At 42.2% G+C, this 21,861-nt stretch overlaps 1 protein-coding gene across 4 annotated transcripts in view; it reads right to left on the bottom strand.

The window, feature by feature from the left end:
- Positions 1–2,500: 2,500 nt before the first annotated feature.
- runx1 (RUNX family transcription factor 1) overlaps positions 2,501–21,861 on the bottom strand; it is an 81,019-nt gene continuing 61,658 nt past the window's right edge. For 3 of the 4 annotated variants that reach the window (XM_074627719.1, XM_074627716.1, XM_074627720.1), the window contains 5 exons: positions 20,261–20,365; positions 16,061–16,270; positions 8,005–8,151; positions 4,236–7,921; positions 2,501–4,031 (listed from right to left, as the gene is read on the bottom strand). In XM_074627719.1, coding sequence (XP_074483820.1) covers positions 7,380–7,921; positions 8,005–8,151; positions 16,061–16,270; positions 20,261–20,365 — 1,004 coding nt within the window. In that variant the 3' untranslated portion in view covers positions 2,501–4,031; positions 4,236–7,379. Of the gene's footprint in view, positions 4,036–4,231; positions 7,922–8,004; positions 8,152–16,060; positions 16,271–20,260; positions 20,366–21,861 lie in introns of all 4 variants that reach the window. The other variant, XM_074627717.1, reaches the window with a different exon arrangement.

Here is a 21,861-nt window from a genome sequence, read left to right as displayed (position 1 = left end):
TAAAATGATCTGCAGTAAACAATCTATTGGTCTTGTAAAACAGCATTAGACGTTACATTTTTAAAGGTTGTAGTGAACTGAATAACCTCCTTTCCTGGGACCCCACTCAACATTGGGGATTAGACCACTAGATGTCACTGTTCACCAAAGCTATACAACTATCCTGTTCAAGCCCTCTGCACTAGGAGGATTTATCTCCTTAGTACTATAAACTATTCTATGAATCTTAAAATCAAGATATTCTTTGAAACGAAATTAGACAATTTTATGTGTTGTTTATTTTAAAGATATTTTTTTAAACGAGTGTTTGTAGATATAGATGTAACTGTAATATTGTATCATGTAGGAGAAAACTATAGTACATCTGCAATTTCCATGAAATCAATGATTACTCATACTCGCGAAACGGCTCCGATACAACGGCACCGATACCACTTTACGGCAGCGCAATGTTAACCTCTCCCCACCATCTTTCGGGTCCTCACGCTCCACCTCCCCACAGTGCGATCAAGATGGGCCGGTGGTGCGCGTGACCCCACGTGGGCCGGGATCCCACCTCAGCCGCCGCGCGCCGGCCCCTGCGTCGCGGGGTTTTGCTTGCAACCTCTGACTCGCGCGTGCGTTACACCACCTTGTCCGTGTTTCAAGACGGGTCGGGTGGGTCGCAGACATCGCCACAGACCCCTGGCGCCTTTCTACATGGGCTAAGCCCCGCCCTCGGGGGCACGACGCGGTTTGGGCGCAGTAAGGACAGTCAGCCCCGGTGACCCTTTGGCCACGGCCCCCGGAAGCACCTTCGCCCCGAGCCTTTCCAAGCCAACCCAGAGCCGGTCGCAGTGCACCGCCTCGTATGCGGGACTCCCCAGCCTGCCATGTGTCGCTCACACCCTCCAGCTGGCTGTTAACGAGGGTCTTTTGGCACGGAGAAGTACTCGTATCGGTACTCGGTATCGGCGAGTACCCAAATGTAAGTACTTGTACTCGGTCTGAAAAAAAGTGTTATCGGTGCATCCCTAAATATAAATCTATAAATGGAATTTATACAAATTTAAAATCAGTGTTTTGCTTCCAGCTGAAGTCATGTCTTTTGTATCTTTTAGCTCAATGTTTGTTGTCATGTGAAGTAGAGAGGACTATCTGCCAAAGTTAATAAAACTGACTTCATGCCTCTAAGAAATTCTCCAGACCTTTATTTTGTTCACGAAGAAAGTGCAAGCAAAGTGACCTGTACCAAGTAGCACCTGTTTACTCCCCATTTCCCTGAACTGGAACCAGCCCATTAGCTTCTATCTATTTCCATTCATTCAGTTCACAGAGACCTGTAACTGCCGGAAAAGACATGGAAGACGCTATATAAAAAAAGCAAGTCCATTTGCTGGAGGAGTTCGTCACCTGAGTTTTGGAGGTGTTTAGCATTAAGCAAGTATGAATTACCAACGTGATCTCATCCCTAGTCGTCATATTTTCACACTCGGGCAGAAGCCTCCGGCGTCGGCAGCCTTTTGTGAAGTATCTTGACGCAGAAGGTTCGCACTTGGTTAACATTGTGAAAAGGTCGCAGTTAACATTGTAACTAGGGATGCACCGATAACACTTTTTTCAGACCGAGTACAAGTACTTACATTTGGGCACTCACCGATACCGAGTACCAATACGAGTACGTCTCTGTGCCAAAAGACCCTCGTTAACTGCCAGCTGGAGGGTGTGAGCGACACACTGCAGGTTGGGGACAAAAATAAATCGGAGTTTTCTAAAATAAAGTCGTAATATTACGAGAATAAAGTCAAAGGTTTACGAGAAAAAAAGTACTTGTGACATAACATCGTCGGCAAAAATCACTGAACTTTGGGTTTTACACCGGACACGATCGCCGGTCTCTTGAGTAAAGGTCCTGTTTGTTTGACCCATATAACCTCCCCCTCTCCCCGCACTTAATGGACTTCTCGCTCTTAAATACTCATCCGTTGCTCTGAGCGTCTAATAATGACGCCGATGGGTTTACATTGGAGTTAGTTGAAAGCCCTTTTTCCCAACTTGTGCCTGCAGTAAATCAGCTTTTCATACTGTGTACTCACTGCCTGGCTGCATTCACCTTTATTTAGCAACCTACATGTGTGTGTGTGTGTGTGTGTGTGTGTGTAATTCTGGCAGAGACGGCAAGCTAGGGCTCGCCTGTTTGCCTGTAGAAATTCCTTCGTGTTCAGGAATAGCAAAGGATGAATGCGTGCGTGCATGGGGTTTGGCATAGATACAGGTGGCAACATGCTGGAGAGGATTTGATATAAAGAGAAAGATAATTGAGAAAACAAATCAGTAAACACAGTACAAGACTTGTATTTTTTTTTGCAAGACTGTTTATATAAATCAAAAATCAAAAGTGCACTATCAACAATGTCAAAAATGATTGTGAGTGTGTGCGAGAGAGAGAGAGAGAAACAAAGAGAGAGAAGAAGGGGCAATGGAAACATGATCAAATGCAAGTATCATTTACAGCCATGGTTATATATATATACTGTATATATACAAATCAACAGTGGATCTTGGGTAAAAGTGACACATGCACACCGCACGCACGCAAAATGCGAACAAAATGGTACTGTAGGAATAAATAAAAGCATTTTAAAACTCCATGCTGTCATGGCCAGGCAACCTGAATGAATATTTTGAACATTTTCATTTTCATTTATCATTGTTGTAGGTCTATGGTACGACGGTACGACGGAGTATTAGGGCCACATTGAGGGAAAAAAAATAATCAGAGATTTCTAGAATAAAGTCGTTATACTATGAGAATAAAGTCAAAAGTTTACGAGAAAAAAAGTCATAAGGTTATAAGAATAAAGTCAGAAGTTTACAAGAAAAATAAGTAGTAATATTACGAGTATAAAGTCATAAGTTTACAAGAAAAAAAGTCATAATATTATGAGAATAAAGTCATAATATTATAAAGTAGTAATTTGACGTGTTATTTTTTTTTTCTTCTTAGGTTATAACTTTATTCTCGTAATATTATGACCTTTTTTTTTAGAAAAGTTATGACTTTATTCTTGTAGTATTACGACCTTTTTTCTCGTAAAGTTATGACTTTGTTCTCGTAATATTAAGACTTTTTTCTCATAAAGTAATATAATGACTTTATTCTCGTAATATAACGATTAAAATGGCTCTTTTGATAGTAAAGGTTGCTGACCCCTGGTCATGGGGAAGGAATAGATGGATGGATAAATGAAAGTAAACACAAACAGGCCGTCACAATATTTGGCATTATCCAAATCATCTATACACAACTACAACATTTATGAGGAGGAAGTCTTGTTATTTTACAAAGGAAGCTAATTTGGGATCAGTCCAGTGCTGCTGCATGCACTTTGTCAGTGTAAAAAAAAAAAACATGAACACACACACTGTAGTTTATTAAGGGCGTTTTCACACCTGTAGTCTGTTTGCTCTGGTCCGAATCAGGGACTAAATTGTTACCGTGCTGCATGCAAGGCCTACGGAAAGGAGGGATAGGACACAAGCGCAGTGTAACTGAAGCTGCGGTTGTGCGTCGCGATTGGCTCAACTTCGGCGAGTGCAGTGTGTTTTAGCCCCTGGAGAAAAAAAGTCAAAATATTAGGAGAATAAAGTCATAACTTAACGAGAAAGAAAAGTCGTAATATTACGAGAATAAAGTCATAACTAAACGAGAAAAAAAGTCGAAATATTACGAGAATAAAGTCATATCTTAAAGGGACTATTTGTAACTTTCAGAAATGCTTCTTAACAGCGACACCTGTGGCCGTGAAATCAACGAAAGTCAGCGTCGGGCTCGCGCTTGCTCGATCTAAATATACCTGAACGAGCATCGCTCAAAACAGTGAGGCGACACAAGTCAGCTAAAAGCACAATATCACTCTATATTTCAGCTTCTTGGCAGTAATGTTAGCTGACCAGACGAAGGTCTCTCCATGAACATGATTTAGATCTGATCCTAGTGTTGGCTTTTCCTGCCTAAGTGCAGGCTGAAGCAGCGGAGCTCTGCAGCGTGTCTCCCTGCTCTCTCCGCCCGCAGCCGGAGAGAGCAGAGGAGACACCGGCACCCGGTCGGTAACGAGAGGGTAACGTAACTCTCTGAAGAGCTCCGTCACTTCACAAGACACGGGAAACCTCTGTTGGTCTGGAGGAACTGCAGCATTTATTTCTGCACAAACGTCCCCTGTGCATTCACTAGATATTCTCAGAGCTAAACTAACTCTTCTGCAGTGTGTAGTGAGCGCGCGTTCACGTCTAAAGGTGGAGCGAGACAGCGAGGACGCGCGCGCATTCTGAGTGAAGGAGAGCAGGCAGCGGAGACGAGGCTCCAGCCACACGCGAGCGCGCATATGCGAACGCGCATGTGTGGCCACCCGCTACATTTATACGCTTAAAAAGTTACAAATAGTCCCTTTAACGAGAATAAATTCATAGCTTAACAAGAAAAAAAGTCATAATATTACAAGAATAAAGTCATAACTTAACCAGAAAAAAAGTCGTAATATTACGAGAATGAAGTCATAACTTAACGAGAAAAAAAAATCTTAATATTACGAGAATAAAGTCATAACTTTAGGAGATAAAAAGTTGTAATATTACGAGAATAAAGTCATAACTTAACAAGAAAAAAAAGTCATAATATTATGAGAATAAAGTCATAGCTTAACGAGAAAAAAAGTTGTAATATTCTAGAATAAAGTCATAATTTAACAAGAAAAAAAAGTCTTAATATTACGAGAATAAAGTCATAATTTTACGAGAAAATGGTATGACGCATGCGCAGTGCAACTGAAGCTGCAGTCATTTTGGCTCAACTTCGGCGAGTGCAGTGTGTTATACCCCCCGGAGGTGTGACGAGTGACCCGGCCTCCTTTCTATAGGTCCTTGGCAGCATGTCGCCTCGAGTTTTGTTCGTGCTCGCACGGCGGCATTTACAAGCGGACCAAAAAGCAAAGGAACTGCTCCCTGATTGGTCGGAATTTCCATGTGGGGAAACTCACGGAAGTGAACAAAGAGCAGACATCCAACAATGGAAGGACAACTACGCGACTTGATCTTGGCCCTGGTCATCTTTTGTTGGAGTCACCGAAGGCGCATATCAAGGCATATGGAGGACGGAGGAGGAGGCGTGCATTAACCCTCCTAAACTAGGACATGCTCATCGTCCGAAAATATTTCCGCAGATCCATCAGCTATGCCCGTGGCCTTCAACACAGCCTGACGTTACACCTGTTTAGTACTGATATGAATAGTGAGGGCAAGCGTAGGCTCTTTTGGTGTCTGGTGTTGACATGTACAGCAGCTTGCAGCTTGCTATCGGAGCTTGTTTAATCCAAAAAGGCGCAACGCTTTCTCCAGTTGGACCGGATCGAGGTCGGATCGCTTTATCGCAACAAACGAAGCGTACCGAAACTTACTGCAGTTGAAAGCGAACCGAGACCGCCCCTTCAAGGAGGTCTCGGTTCGCTTGTTTTGGTGCGAGTGCGATTGTTCACACCTGCCCAAACAAACCGCACCGAGAGGGTAAACACTCCAGGGTTTGATTCAACCGAACTAAACAAAGCAGGTGTGAATATGCCTTTAGACTCAATCCCACATACACCGTCCTGCTGCCAAAAATACTCACTAGAGCACCACATGCCGATTAATCCGCAAGTGAAAATAGTCCCCAACAAATGCACCAATTCCTCCTGTTTGAGTAACGTTTGATAAAAACTACAGTGGCCAGCTGTTTAAGAAAATGACTGAGCCTTGAAAAGACGTAAACCAAAACACAGCTCATACTGTATGAGCTGTTTTTAAAGTTTACGTCTTCACTACGATCTAGGGATGCAGCGATACCTTTTTTTTTTAAGACCGAGTACAAGTGCTTACATTTGGGTACTCGCCAATACCGAGTACCGATACGAGTACCGATACGAGTACTTCTCTGTGCCAAAAGACCCTCATTAACAACCAGCTGGAGGGTGTGAGCAACACACGGCAGGCTGGGGAGTCCCGAGGCGGTGCGCAGCGACCGGCCTCTAGGTCGGCTTTGAAAGGCTCGGGGTGAAGGAGGCTCGCGGCCGCAGCTTTACAGCGCTCCCCGCCCGGACCTCGCCGCACTGTGACGGAACACCCTGCTCCTGGTGCGACTGTCGACCGGGGATGGACTGTCCTTAGTGCGCCACAACCACATCGTGTCGCGGCCCACGTAAAAGGCGCCGTTGTTGGCAACCCACCCGACCCGTCTTGAAACACGGACCAAGGAGTCTAACGCACGCGCGAGTCATAGGGTGCAAGGACAACCCCCGTGTCGCAATGAAAGTGAGGGCCGGCACGTGCCGGCTGAGGTGGGATCCCGGCTCAGCGGAGTAGGGCGCACCACCGGCCAGTCTTCGCCCGCACCGTCGGGGAGGTGGAGCGTGAGGACCCGAAAGATGGTGACAAGAGGTTAACGTCCCGCTGCTGCAAAGCGGTATCGGTTACGTTGAATCACAAGTTTACGAGAAAAAAAGTCATAATATTATGAGAATAAAGTCATAATTTTATAAAGTATTAATTTCAAGTGTTATTTCCTTTTTTTCTCGTAAAGTTATGACTTTTTCTCGTAATATTACGACTTTTTCTCATAAAGTTATGACTTTATTCTCGTAATATTACGACTTTTTCTCATAAAGTTATGACTTTATTCTCGTAATATTAAGATTTTTTTTTCGTTGAGTTATGACTTTATTCTCTTAATATTCCGACTTTTTTCTCGTTAAGTTATGACTTTATTCTCGTAATAATCTTACTTTTTTTCGTAAAGTTATGGCTTTATTCTCCTAATATTACGACTTTTTTTCTCGTTAAGTTATGACTTTAATTTCGTAATATTACGACTTTTTCTCGTAAAGTTCTGACTTTATTCTCGTAATATTACAACTTCTTTTCTCGTTAAGTTATGACTTTATTCACATAATATTACGACTTTTTGTCTCATAAAGCTATGTCTTTTTTCTCGTAATACTACAACGTTAAGTTTTTCGGAGCCGTTTTGCGAGTACATGAGCACAGTATCGGACCCGATACTGGTATCGGTATCGGTGCATCCCTAGTAGGAACCAATGGGCTTAGAGCTGAGAATCAGAGAGTATCCAGAAATTGAATTGTTGGTTTTGGTCTTTTCATGGGACTTCACCAGACTTCCTTTAACTGAGATAAGGGGTTGTGGTTCACCCCTCTCCCCCAGTTTGGGCTATATATTATCTATATGTTGACACATTAGCTCTGATATTACATTGGCCGCTTATGTCACATATTATTTTGGATCAGAGTGTATTTATGCATTCAGTGATGTTCGGTGTCTGCCGTCACATGACCAGGTGGTCACCTTAGCTGGTTTAGTAAGGTCTCCAGACAGCTTCAGCAGCTGCCATGTTTGTCGGGGAGCTGCTGTGACTGGACTCCACCTCCACGCCCACTCCTTCATTCTGATTGGGCAAAGAGGGGTGCAAGAGGGAGGAGCCCGTGGAGGCGTTGGTGCACGGCGGCAGGATCCTCGGCGGGGAGCGCGAGTCACCACCGCTTCCTCCCCCCCCGGCCATCATGGAGAACTGGTAGGAGCCGGCAGCGGCGGAGTAGTACAGGTGATACGGCGAGGAGGTGGACTGAAACGGCCCGTTCTGAGCCTGGTGGGGCGCGTTCGCCGGGTAGGGGGGAGGCAGGTAGGTGTGGTACCTCCCCGTGGGAGTGGTTGCCATCGCCGTCGCCATGGTGATGCCGAGGGCGCCGTTGGAGACGGCGTTGTGAGAGGGGGTGTAGGTGAAAGCGGCCGCCGTGGGAGGATAGTGGACCCGGGGGTCGGCGAAGCGGGAGTCAGGCAAGGAGGGGAAAGGTCGTTCTAAGGTCATCCTGGGGTCGCCAAAGGCCGCGAGGTCAGGACCTGAGAGGGGGCAAAGGTCAGAGGTTATAGCCTACTTATATACTCACCTGTTCTCTCTGTTTGTACATGCTCATGTGTGTTACCTGCGAGTCGCGAGGAAAGGTCACTGAGCGAAGATCGACCAGGTGAAAGCGGATTGGTCGCATGGACGCCGGGCGTGGTTATCTGGCCGAGGTAGGGGTACGATTGTTCGTAGGACCAAGACGGAGATGACTGCATCTGTCTGGAGTCTAAGAGAGAGATACATCATAAAAACCGTCAGAGCTGACGTTATCCTCGTAATATTGTAACTTTTTTTCTCGTAAAGTAATGACTTTATTCTCGTAATATTACAACTTTTTCTCCTTAAGTTATGACTTTATTCTCGTAATATTACGACTTCTTCTTGTGAAGTTATGACTTTATTCTCGTAATATTACAACTTTTTTTCTTGTAAAATTATGACTTTATTCTCGTAATATTACGACTTTTTTTCTCATAAAGTTATGAATTAATTCTCTAAATATTACGACTTTTTTTCTCATAAAGTTCTGATTTTATTCTCGTAATATTACAACTTTTTTTCATAAAGTTATGACTTTATTCTTGTAATATTATTACTTTTGTCTTGTGAAGTTATGAATTTATTCTCGTAATATTATTACTTTTTTCGCATTACTTTATGACTTTTTTCTCATAATATTACGACTTTATTCTGGAAATCTACAATTTTTTGCCCTCAATGTGAGCACTTCAGAGATTTCATATTATGCTGCTTACACTCGAAACAGAAAGAACATTTTCATCTTGCGTTTCTTGCGTTGCAAAAAGTTTGCTTTGCATTTAGTGTGAACGCAGCATTACACTTCTATAAAATTGGGGGACTTACAAGAGACAGATTTAATAAAAAAAAGAATATTGATTAGCATGATTTGTTTAGAACGCCCTGTCTGTTTAAATAAAGCAAAACCAAGTCGACCTTTACCTAAACCTAACTAAGTAGTTTATGTACCTAATTCTAACCAAGTCGATCTTTTCCTAAATCTAACTAAGTAGTAATTTTGATTCAGATGCATGGTTTTCACAGGACAACCATACAGATAAGCTCTGGTTTGTTACACACCGAAGGGTCTCATTTCTAGTAGGGGTGTAACGATACGTTTTTACAACGATACGATAAGATACAATTTCAATGGTTCCGGTACGATTCAAGGACGATATTTGGCCCATCTAGAGCGATACGATACGATACGATACAATTCAATGATTTGAAACCAATACAGTAACTTTTTTTGCCAAAGATTCAATCAGTGTGACTGTGAAATAAAATCTGATCCTGGACAGAGCAGGTCAGGTTTCCTCAAAGGTTTTCTTGTGAGGGAATCAGAGATAAATTAATTATGGATATAAACAAGTAAACAACCATTAATGGCAAATACATACAGCTTTTATAAAAAAATAATAAAAAGTGCAACTGCAGGACCTGCTGCTTCAGTTCTCAAGATACAAGGCAGTGCAATATTTAACACTACATATAATAAACCAACTTCTATTCAAGTTAAATGAACAGTGGTTTAACCTGCTGCTTCTCTCCTCATTTTCAATATAAACTGTAGATCAATAATACAGAGGTCAACCACTGATAGTGATCAAACAGCTGATAGTGATCAACAGCTGATAGTGATCAAACAGCTGATAGTGATCAAACAGCTGATAGTGATCAACAACTGATAGTGATCAACCAGCTGATAGTGATCAACAGCTGATAGTGATCAACAGGTGATAGTGATCAAACAGCTGATAGTGATCAAACAACTGATAGTGAGCAACCAGCTGATAGTGATCAAACCGCTGATGGTGATCAACAGCTGATAGTGATCAAACAGCTGATAGTGATCAACAGCTGATAGTGATCAAACAGCTGATAGTGATCAAACAGCTGACAGTGATCAACAGCTGATAGTGATCAAACAGCTGATAGGGATCAACCAGCTGATAGGGATCAAACAACTGATAGTGATCAACAGCTGATAGTGATCAAACAGCTTGGGACAGAATCATTCCTCTACAAACGCTGTTTAAATAATCTACTGATAGTAATCCAGTAGTCCACCTATAGGGTTCATTTGGGCTCTTTTCATACACGAAAACATCTGGAACAACATGTTAAAACTACGTTAGACTAACGTTAGTTGAGTTTCTGTTTTGTTTTTCACTTTACTTTCGTCGTGATAATTCACCTAGCGGACCGTCTGCTCTCCGGCTGGATACACGAGGCGGCGGATGCTGCGCGCACATAGATATCATGGCGGGGAAAGAAAAGTAAAATGAAACAACGACAGCGCACGAGGAAAGCACCTCTGGGTGAAGCCGCCCTCGTCTCATGCAGACCGGTGCCCACGCCTCTGCCTCTCACGTGGGTGAGCGAGGAGTCCAGTGCGCCGTTCGTCCGCATGCACGCCATGGATGCTGCAGAGGGCAGAGCTGGCAAGCTGGTGCATGTCTGGAGAGTGAACCGGAGTAACGTTTAACATTTCTTTACTAATAAAAGTGCTAAAAAACACTTTCATATGACGTTTGTCGTCCTTAAATACAAGGTGCAAATCCTTAGTATCCATACAATCGATTTTATATCGATATACGACTCCCGTGAAGGACAACTTGCCGAGTACCTATCGATGTAGTTGGATCGTAGGAATATAAACCGATACATCGATGTAGTAGATGAATCGTTACACCCCTAATTTCTGGAGTCAACAAGTGGCTGATAACTTCGTATTCATTACAGGAGGCACATGGTGGTGTCATGGATTAACCTGTCAGTCACCCCGTTTCCGACTTCATGCTATGTGATGGGTGAATGTATAACAAATAAAATCAACAGAGATTTGGATAAATATTATAATTTATTACATGCTCTCCTCAAACGTAACATCATCAATGTTTAACCCTATTGTGTTGCATGCTCGTTACGTCGATCATGATACCCCAGAAAAAAACAGGAAGGTTAATCGTCTACAGGATTTTTGCATGTTCCCAAACAAAGTTACAGTTGACCATAGCATCATAAACAAAATGCCACACTTTTGGGGGTTCTAGGGGGCTCTTGGGGGTCTGGTGGTCTGGGGGCCCTGGGGCAGTGACCAACTTTGCCCCACAATGCAGCCTTTGGTAGTCCAGTATAAACCAGCCAATCCAAGCAAATGACAAAATTAATTTAAACAATATAAAATTGATATAAGGTCTTGGTCTACATGCAAACAATTTTTGTTGCTGTACCTCACATAAGCTTTCATTTCATCTAAACCTCATTCATGTGACACCGCTGTGTGTATTTTACATCTGTTATGAGCTGTAAGTGGTTTGGCTGCAGAGGGAACATAGATTTATTACATTCAATTATTGTACAGTAGTTATTACTCCGTTAAGAGAAGTAGAGAAGTGAAAGAAGGGAAGACACAAGAGAAATGAAAGCTAAGCTTTAAGGGGGGAGGGGTTGATGACGGGAGGAGTGTGCCGAGAGAAAAGGAAATAAAGGGGGAAGAGAAAGAGAAAGAGAGTGATGTCTAGAACGGCTTGATAACGGTTTCCTGTTGCTATTTACAATTTTTTGAGGAATCATATCTCTCTCTTTCTCTTTCACTGAGTCTAGAGCTACAGAGTGTTGTAACACTACACTACACTTTATTGGTTTTACATCTTAGCTCCTCACATGCACATCTAGGAAGACACTATAAGAAAGAGCAGATATAGTATAGACTCCTATAAACGCAAAGAGACAGATCATCCATGTTATTCCAACTGAAGTCCCCTGTGTTAAAGGTATAATATGCAAGAATCAAATAAAGATCAATGATACAAAAATAATCCCTCTCATTATTTCTTTTAACCGTTTTAACCGACAGCGTTAATCGGTTAAATTGCTTAATGTCGGTTAACGGTTAGCGGTTATTAACATCCCTACTCTCCGATACCGATTAACAAGTCCCCCTTTACTCTGTTAGATACAAACCGGCTGTATTTTCCATGGATGAGAACAGGTTTTGGTATGTGCAAGTGTTCCAGTGATCCTGCTGCTCTCTGCGCTGTGAGGGCAGCTATGATCAGTGTGTGTCTGTAGTATGATGAGAGCAGCACTGAGCCACAGCCAGCAGAGAGGAAGCTGCAATCATTCACAATCCGCAGAGTTGTGCTGAGTTAGTTGTGTGGGCTGAAATTATACAGAAGTAGTTAAAGGGATTCTAGAATAAAGAGAATGAAGTCATAACTTTACGAGAAAAAGTCGTTATATTACGAAAATAAATTCATAACTGTACGAGAAAAAAAGTCTTAATATTACGAGAATAAAGTAATAACTTAACGAGAAAAAAAGTAGTAATATTACGAGAATAAAGTCATAACTTAACGAGAGAAAAAGTCTTAATATTACGAGAATAAAGTCATAACTGTACGAGAAAAAAGTTGTAATATTACGAGAATAAAGTCATAACTTTACGAGAAAAGAAGTCGTAATATTACGAGAATAAGGTCATAACTTTACTAGAAAAAAGTCATAATATTGAGTCGTGAGGTGGAGCGAGCTGAGCGAGTGAGAACGAGCGCGGTGTGTGAGTGAAGGCAGGCAGAGGAGCAGTGTACAGCAGAGACTCCGGCCCTGGAGACCAAAGCTACGGTCTCCCCCGCGTCCTCCGACCGCAGCCAACACTGTTTAACAGACGGGCTTCACTAGATACAACCAAGAGGTTTTGGTGCTTCACTGTAGTTTGTGTTGGAGTTTGAGTCTGAACAGTGTAGCCATACGCAAGCGCGCATGAGACACCTACCCGGATTGATTTATACATGTAAGAAGTTACAAACAGTCCTTTTAAAGCTTAAAAAATGTATGGAAGGAGAAAAAGAAGAAGAAAAAGAAGAAGAAGAAGAAGAAGAAGAAGAAGAAGAAAAGAAGAAGAAGCCTTAAAAGAACATGCCAGCGTGGAGGCATAACAATGTATAAATAATTGAGTATAGTAGTTTGCCTATTTCGTCTTTAAGGGTGTCCAAGGCTTCGCTTAGACAACCAGTATTAATTCTACAATTAGTATGACGTTTATCACAGTAAAATGCATCATATCCAGTAGTGGACCACCTTTGAAAATAAATCAGAAATCTCGGTGAGGAGTCGTTGTTTTTTTAAATTCTGACAGTTGTACGTTTTCTTTGCTTTTTTTTTTCTCACAGTAGCACTTCCTGCCAGCTGACTCTCATTTCCTCCTTCAGGCATGACTTGCTTCCTTACTAACAGACACACACACATACAAGCAAATGCACACACACAGCATCACTACCACTGAAGGCAGGAGAGGAACAGATACTGTATTTTGGTACCACATAGAGTATCCACGGCAACCGCAACACACACTCTCACACACACATACATACACACACACGCACATGCAGACCACAATGGATCTCACTAAAACCACAAGGAGGAACAATGAGGTTTGGGAAACACACATACACACACAGATAGGCTGTAAATGATGTTGTATTCGGTATTAATCTGCATGTTAGCACTAGAAATATTATTAAAGGTCCCATATCATGCTCATTTTCAGGTTCATACTTGTATTTAATGTTTCTACTAGAACATGTTTACATGCTTTAATGTTCAAAAACACTTTATTTTCCTCATACGGCCACTATCACACCAAATTTGGGATCAATCAGAGCTAGCATTATGAAGTAACATGAGTTTTGGTGTACCATCTCCCATTTCGGACTGGCTTTATTTTGCACTTATTTTATTTATGGGGTGTGTCACAATATCTGTCAATTTAACGACTTTTGCAATAAAATATTTGTATACAAGAATCCATTTCATATGTAGGAGATCTAAGAGAAAATAAAAAACATTGTTGTGCTTTGTTTTACCTCCAGCAGGGGTATCTCAAGACTTTGGATGTCTTCCCACTAGCATATAAAAGCATTGCAATATGAAGCAATCAGGGCTGTCAAAGGTAACACAATAATAACACGTTAACGCAAGTTAATTTTAACGCCACTATTTCTTTAAAGCGTTAATGCAACTTGCGACTTTTAACTAGCCTCGCTCGGCCGCTATTCAATCTTTCGGAGGTTGTAGCGGGCCAGCCCGTTCTCATTCCCAGGGGGTCAAATACCGATGCTTTTTCATGGCCGTCGGCGTTAGATACCGACCCTTTAGCGTCTGTATGAGACGCACCGGGCTTTCCATTAACTACAATGTAAACCCATCTGCATCATTATTAAATGCTCAGAGAAAGTGCGCCGGGAGTGTGGTAACGTAGCTTTAAGAGCGAAAAGACAGAGAGGTGGGTGGGTCCAACAAACACAGGCCTTTCCTCCAGGAGACCGCTGTTCGTGTCCCGTATCTCTCTTTAAGGTAAATTTTGAACAGATACAAAAAAAAGTGGAATTATTTGTGATTAATCTTGATTAACTATGGACAATCATGCAATTAATCATGATTAAATATTTTGATCGACTGACAACCCTAAAAGCAATACGTCACACTTTTTGGGAAAGTCTTATGCTTATCCAAGTCTAGACTCACAAGTCTCTAAAGGCTTTTAAAGTTTCTAAAGGCTTCTCTCAACTAGAGACTGGAGACAATCTCCCTGATTGTGTTGCTAAAACTGGCTAAAAACAATTATAGACTTAAAAAAACCTGTATAACATAACCAATCCAAAGTCTTTAGGGCGGCCCTTCATATTGGGGCGGTGACATGAAAAAGTTATGTGCTTGTAAACACTGGTAGCAGAAACACATGCACAGAACTGTTGTTGTTATAGCTGCTGTTATGGATGCACCGATACCACTTTTTCAGACCGTGTACAAATACAAGTACTTACATTTGGGTACTCGCCGATACCGAGTACCGATACGAGTACTTCTCTGTGCCAAAAGACCCTCGTTAACAGCCAGCTGGAGGGTGTGAGCGACACACGGCAGGCTGGGGAGCCCCGCATACGAGGCAGTGCGCCGCGACCGGCTCTAGGTCGGCTTGGAAAGGCTCGGGGCGAAGATGCTTCCCGGGGCCGTGGCCAAAGTGTCACCGGGGCGGACTGTCTTTAGTGCACCCCAACTGCGTCAAGCCCCCAGGGTGGGGCTCGGCCAACGTAAAAGGCGCCAGGGGTCTGCGGCGATGTCTGCAACCCACCCGACCCGTCTTGAAACACGGACCAAGGAATCTAACGCACGCGCGAGTCAGAGGGTACAAGCAAAACCCACGGGGTCGGGCGCACCACCGGCCCATCTCGCCCGCACCGTCCGGGAGGTGGAGCATGAGCGTGTGCGATAGGACTCGAAAAATGGTGACGAGAGGTTAACGTCACGCTGTGACACTTTGGTGACACTTTGGCCACGGCCCCGAGAAGCACCTTCGCCCCGAGCCTTTCCGAGCCAACCTAGAGCCGGTCGCAGCGCACCGCCTTGTATGCGGGACTCCCCAGCCTGCCATGTGTCGCTCACACCCTCCAACTGGCTGTTAACGAGGGTCTTTTGGCACAGAGAAGTACTCGTATTGGTACTCGGTATCGGTAGCTGTTGGAAGACTACCATTTTATTTAGTAGCCTTGCTCTAACATAGCTTTGAGTTTCGTTTTTATTGACAAGACACCATTCTTGGTCAGAGTAAATTGTGTTTTTTGGTTACTTGCGGAACTAGAGGAAGCCAAGCTACAGTATCCCTTGGGTTCCGGTATAGCCAGCAGATATCCAGGACAGGACTTTCTCTTCCGTGCACAGCTCATTGTTTATAGTCCGATTAGCAACTTGAGATGCGAGACTGGAGTTGGTGTTGACAGACGATGTCTACGACTGGACTGTTAGTAAGTATTGTTACAAGTAGCCAATTAGCCACGCTAATAAAAAGCTAAATCATCATCACATGATAGCCGATGGGTTCCGAGATTTCATTTCGGAGCAATACTTTCCGCCTCTTTTGCTTTCTTCTCACGGACTGCTTACCTGCATGCAACCAAAGCCCGCTCAAACGTGATTGGTCAATACTACTCGGGCTACAAATGGAAAACAGATTGCCTCCGATACCAACATTTGCTGAATTCTCTTCTTTGCTGCCTCTTGGCTTCTTTTCTTGATTAAGGCTGAAAGACATAAATCACATTTGGGGCCCTTACCAGCAGTTATCTGAGGGTGTGTCGGGCTGGAGAAGGTGGCAGAGTTGAGTGCTGCAGATTGCCGGGTGTTGGCGGAGTGTTGATGGTGATGGTGATGGTGGTGAGGCGGTGTCACCCTCATTGTGCTCCGTCTCAGCTGTTCCAGCTCTGTTAGCCTCTCAGAGAAAGCTAGAGAGCCGGGTTTGACCTCGTCCATCTTCTGACGATGACCTGGGAGAGAGATATGAAACCCGGTCGTCACATTTAAATATAATAACCTCTAGCACCAACTTTATGCACCAAGCCTGTCAGGAATCAGCCCCAAGACCAGCCCGTTAGGAGCCAGCCCCAAGACCAGCCCGTCAGGAACCAAACCCAAGACCAGCCCGTCAGGAACCAAACCCAAGACCAGTTCGTCAGGAGCCAGCCCCAAGACCAGCCCGTTAGGAGCCAGCCCCAAGACCAGCCCGTCAGGAACCAAACCCAAGACCAGCCCGTCAGGAACCAAACCCAAGACCAGCCCGTCAGGAGCCAGCCCAAAAACCAGCCCGTCAGGAATCAGCCCAAAGACCAGCCCGTCAGTAGCCAGCCCCAAGACCAGCCTGTCAGGAACCAAACCCAAGACCAGCCCGTCAGGAACCAAACCCAAGACCAGCTCGTCAGGAGCCAGCCCCAAGACCAGCCCGTCAGGAGCCAGCCCCAAGACCAGCCCGTCAGGAACCAAACCCAAGACTAGACCGTCAGGAGCCAGCCCCAAGACCAGCCCATCAGGAGCCAGCCCCAAGACCAGCCTGTCAGGAACCAAACCCAAGACCAGCACCTTTACTACAATTGAAACGTGTACAAGACAAAGATAATATGTAGAGGTGATTTGTCAGCAAATTACTTCATGCTTATATAATCCTGGGATTACAGTAACAGTTGCAAACCAACACAATGTCCCGACGTTGTTAACACACTCTGTCTGCTAATGCGTTCGGGAATCTGACGACGGGCGCCGCATAGGGGTCTGGCTGTCTCCTGGTGTGTGTATGTGTGTGGCGGTCTGTCACGCTGTCTGTGGTGTTGGCTGCTCTTCAAAGCTCTGAGACTGAGCTCCAGTTACAGGCACTTCCTCCCAATGGGGGGAAGTGTGCATGTGTGTGTGTGGGCGAGTTCGAGACGAGTGATGGTTATTCACAGCTGAGCGGAGCTGGCAGGAGTCCGGCTCTCTTTCTGTCACCTCACGTCTCTTCTGACCAGTGTCGTTCAGTTCAGTTCCATTTCACATTAATCTTAATTATTCATATAAAAATACTGTTTATTAGCAAAATAAAATCTTTCATCTGCCATTAGAAATCCCCATGTTTCATCACACCGAGTGGGAGAGGAACTCAGTGTTGCATCAAGTTCCATATTGACTCACTCAACTAAATCTGTTGAGATTAGAGGCATGTCTTCACTGACTATCTTGTTTATAGACTACAATACATATATTTATTACACGGCTGTGTTGAATACTCGATTCTGATTGGTCAATCACGGCGATCTGCGGTCTGTAATTTCTTTATAACAGACCGTTGCTATGGCCGCAGCTCTAATGTCGGACTCTGGCGGACCGTTTTTGTGTCAACATATTGATTTCTCCACTAAGTAGCTGAGTAATAAGCGGGATAATGTACAGCTAGCGGGTCACTGTTGTGAAAGAATCCCCGACAGGGCGATGCTGCACCCCAATGTGAAGCTGTACATTATCCCTTACATGACATACAACTTTAATGAATGAAATGAAAACATCAGATCTAAACTATATTCTATACAATTCTGTCAGCACATTAATCCAATTACCAAACCAACTTTTTAAGGCTGGTATTTAATATAAGAAGGGCCCTATAAATAGTGAATTACGATCAAATGTAATGTATAGTAAAAGGATGATCTTGAGAGAGTATTACTGCTGCTATAACCCTGATTCTAACATACCATATTTGAAATTGATCCCTCAATATACAACGCTATCGGCAGACAAGAATGTAGATATGTAGATACTGGATGATTCTGCAAAATCCCGTATTACATCCAATGCTAACACTTTGCATTCTTGCTTTCAACATCTGTGTATGGTAACTGTGGTATGGTTAAGGTTAGGGAAAGATTGTGGTGATGGAAAATAGCACATAGTTAAGGTATGGTTATGGGTTAGGTAAGTAAAACACTGTATTAAGGTTAAAGAAAGATCATGGTAATGGTTAATAAAAAGGCACCCAACATTGGCACTGAACATTGGTATTGGACTTAATTCATGAGGCGCAAAGTCGTCCAATACAGTCATATTTTCTTGGTATACTGGGCTGCTTTAAAAAGACCTCAGGTTGGGATAAACATTTGAATACTGTTCATGTATTCTCCAAAGGATTCTGTTCTCGGACTGCTGTCTGAGCAAACATTCAAATACTAGTAGTGTTCATTTAACGGCATCCATGCTAGGTGTAGGATCCTGTGAGTCACAATGTGAGAGCACATGACGAGAAGCCAATATAGACTCAAGGGCTGTCCACACCAAAAACGATAACTATAACTATAACTATGACTATGACTATGACTGTGACTACAACTATAACTATAACTAAGATTACGACTATGACTACGACTACAACTATGACTATAGTCATAGTTATAGTTAACTATGACTACGACTATAACTATAACTATAACTATGACTACGACTACAACTATGACTACGACTACAACTATGACTACAACTATAACTACGACTACGACGACAACGATAACTATAACTATAACTACAACTACAACTATAACGATAACAATTCCGATAACTATAACTACGACTATAACTAACGATAACGATAAAGATTACGATTACGATTACGATAACTATGACTATAATTTTAACTATAACTATGACTACGACTACAACTTTGCCTAACTACGAATATAACTATAACTACAACTACAACTATAACGATAACTATAACTATAACTATAGCTACGACTACGACTATAACTACGACTATAACTATAACTACAACTATAACGATAACTATAACTATAACTATAACTATAACTATGACTACGACTATAACTATAACAATAGCTACGACTTTGACTATAACATAATGATAACTATAACTATTACTATAACGATAACGATATCTTCACTATAACTATGACTCTGACTCTGACTCTGACTCTTACTATGACTATGACTATGACTATGACTATGACTATAACTATAACTATAACGATGTGAGCATTAAATAAGGTTCTGTAAACAGTGGTGCCAAACACGCTGCATGCTCCAGCTGTGCAGAGCCACAGAATGGATATTGATGATCTGTTATTGCTGAAAGAAAAAGTTTGCTTAAACAGGGGTGTTTTTTTTAACCTCAATGATGAGTCAACATGACATATTGAATGTGAATGACTGTAAATTCAGATGGATTTTGACTGTCTGTCAGTGTTTCTATTGTTCATCAAATCACTCCAAAAAAGCTCCCAACGATATCGCCACTGTCGTTTTAGTTATGGTGCGGACACCATCCACTTGAGTTAGAATGATTTTATGATATATTTATAGTTATAATTATCGTTCTTGGTGTGGACGGCCCTTTCAGGTGCATTCTAATCAGTCCAAGACTTTGGAAGTAAAATGAGAATGTGGCTGCATCCAATAAGTCATATGAGATTGTTGATCTGCTGCAAGTGACAGTGTATTACAACCCAGTATCCCTAGGAATCCCGCCCATATATATACGATATACTATATACGATTTATGTCCAAAATCAATGTTCAGCATCAATGCAGGAAGTAGTGTGCCCAATTACTGTTTGCCTTCTAATTAATCGTAATGTAACCATGATCTTTCACTAAACTTAACTGTATTTAGTTAAGACCTTGAACACACCATAGTTGCCATATGCAGGTGCTGTTGAAAGGCAACATTTTAAAAACGTTGGCATTAGACATAAACACATGTTGTTCATGCTTCATTTAGAATTGATCTAATCTGGTTTAACTTCAGAAGTTTATGATATCAATTAAGATCAGTGATGCAGCTTTGGAGAATTGGTGATGCTGCTGGACTAACACCTAAAATGTGTGCTGCATTTGTGGGTTGTTGTGTTCAAGTGGATCCATGGAGAATTAGATGGAATTGAACCCTACGGGACTCCAAATGTCATTAAAATGTCAACATCTGTGGTGTCGGTGTCACTCACGGCGTGGCTCTCTAGGACCGTCCACTGTAATTTTAATGGCTCTCTGGTACGTGGCCACCTGAGGAGGGTTGGTGAACACTGTGATGGTCAGAGTGAAACTCTTCCCTATTAGAGAAAAGGAGAGGACAAAGGGGAGGAGAAGGGGAGAGGATAAATGAGAGAAAAGGAAATAGAATGAGAAACAAGGAGGAATAAAGAAAACAAAGTGTTCATTAGTAGGCTATTAGGATCTTATTCCTCCGTACCTCCTGTTCTCCCCAAATATCCTCTTGGTCTGCCTAATGCATTAAGTCCTGTACTGTAAGTCCTGGACCCCCAGACAGGAGATACCACACACACTCACACAGAGAAAGAGAAAGACCATCATAGACGAATCCGTCCAAAAGTCTTGTGATGATGGATGAGGGCCATATTCATTATGCCAGACTATATTGATTTTGCTGAGGCTTTGACAACAGACTTTGTTCTAGAAGTTCGACGCATGTTGGTGAACTACCGCAGCTGGCAAGCTAACAGCCAACATGCTATCAAGCCTGAAACATGCTATAGCTAAGAATTTGTGCAAATTAAACTTCACCCACAAAACCTAAAAACATTGTTATGGGGTCTGGTTATGACAATAATTCACTGTGATTAAAACACCCTTCTTCAAACTTTCTTTCATAGGGAAGTGTTTATGAATATTTAATATGTTGCTGGGTGTTATCGTCCCTCCCTGGCAATTTTATATATTTTTAAACTTTATTTTATCCTTTGGTATTTTTGTTTTTATGATCCCTCTGTTGTTTGTATTTGATTCTATTGTTGTTGATGCTGTTTCTGGATTTTATTGATGTTTTCTTTTCTGGAAAGAATTTTGTAACTTTGTTATGAAATGTGACATATAAATAAAGTTTATTATTATTATTATTATTACTTGTCAAATTAACAAAGCAATTATCAGTATTAATTTCTCTGAGATTTTTTTACTAGCCATTATTCACTTTATCAGTACAATTGCCTAAAACCGTCTGACCGCTGATTTAAAAAAAATTAAATAAAGTTTTTTATTATTATTATTATTATTATTATTATAATAATTATTATTATTATTATTGTTATTATTATTATTTTTATTATTATTATTAAATGCAATATATCATTTTAAGGGACACTTTCCAGAAAAAAGTGTTTTAAATGACCATGGTATAATCCCAAAATATCAACCATAACAAACCTGTATCAGTTTAACCCTGGTGGTCATATATAACCACCGGGGTTATTATCAGATATATCTGAGAATATATGTTGTAATTCTAACAAGTGTGTGTACTACACACTCATAGGACTATTCATTAGTGTGTATGTGTGTGTGCATGTGGACCCTGCTGGGAGTCACTGCCAGCCTCAGCTTTGGAAGTAGCACTCACTCAACACTGCTGTACACACACACACACACACACACACACACACACACACACACACCAGGCTTATGTGGGTAAGCCAGGTGTTACTCTCACTTCTCTCTCTCCCTATATGAACATTTCCCTAATAAAACATTATTGATGAGAACACTGATCAAATATTGTCATACATCATCTGCATACGACTTTTAAATTAAA

Source organism: Sebastes fasciatus, chromosome 24 (assembly GCF_043250625.1).
Source record: "Sebastes fasciatus isolate fSebFas1 chromosome 24, fSebFas1.pri, whole genome shotgun sequence".
Classification (NCBI taxonomy): domain Eukaryota; kingdom Metazoa; phylum Chordata; class Actinopteri; order Perciformes; family Sebastidae; genus Sebastes; species Sebastes fasciatus.
Note: the sequence above shows the minus strand (reverse complement) of the source record. Positions and strands in the feature narration are given on the sequence as shown.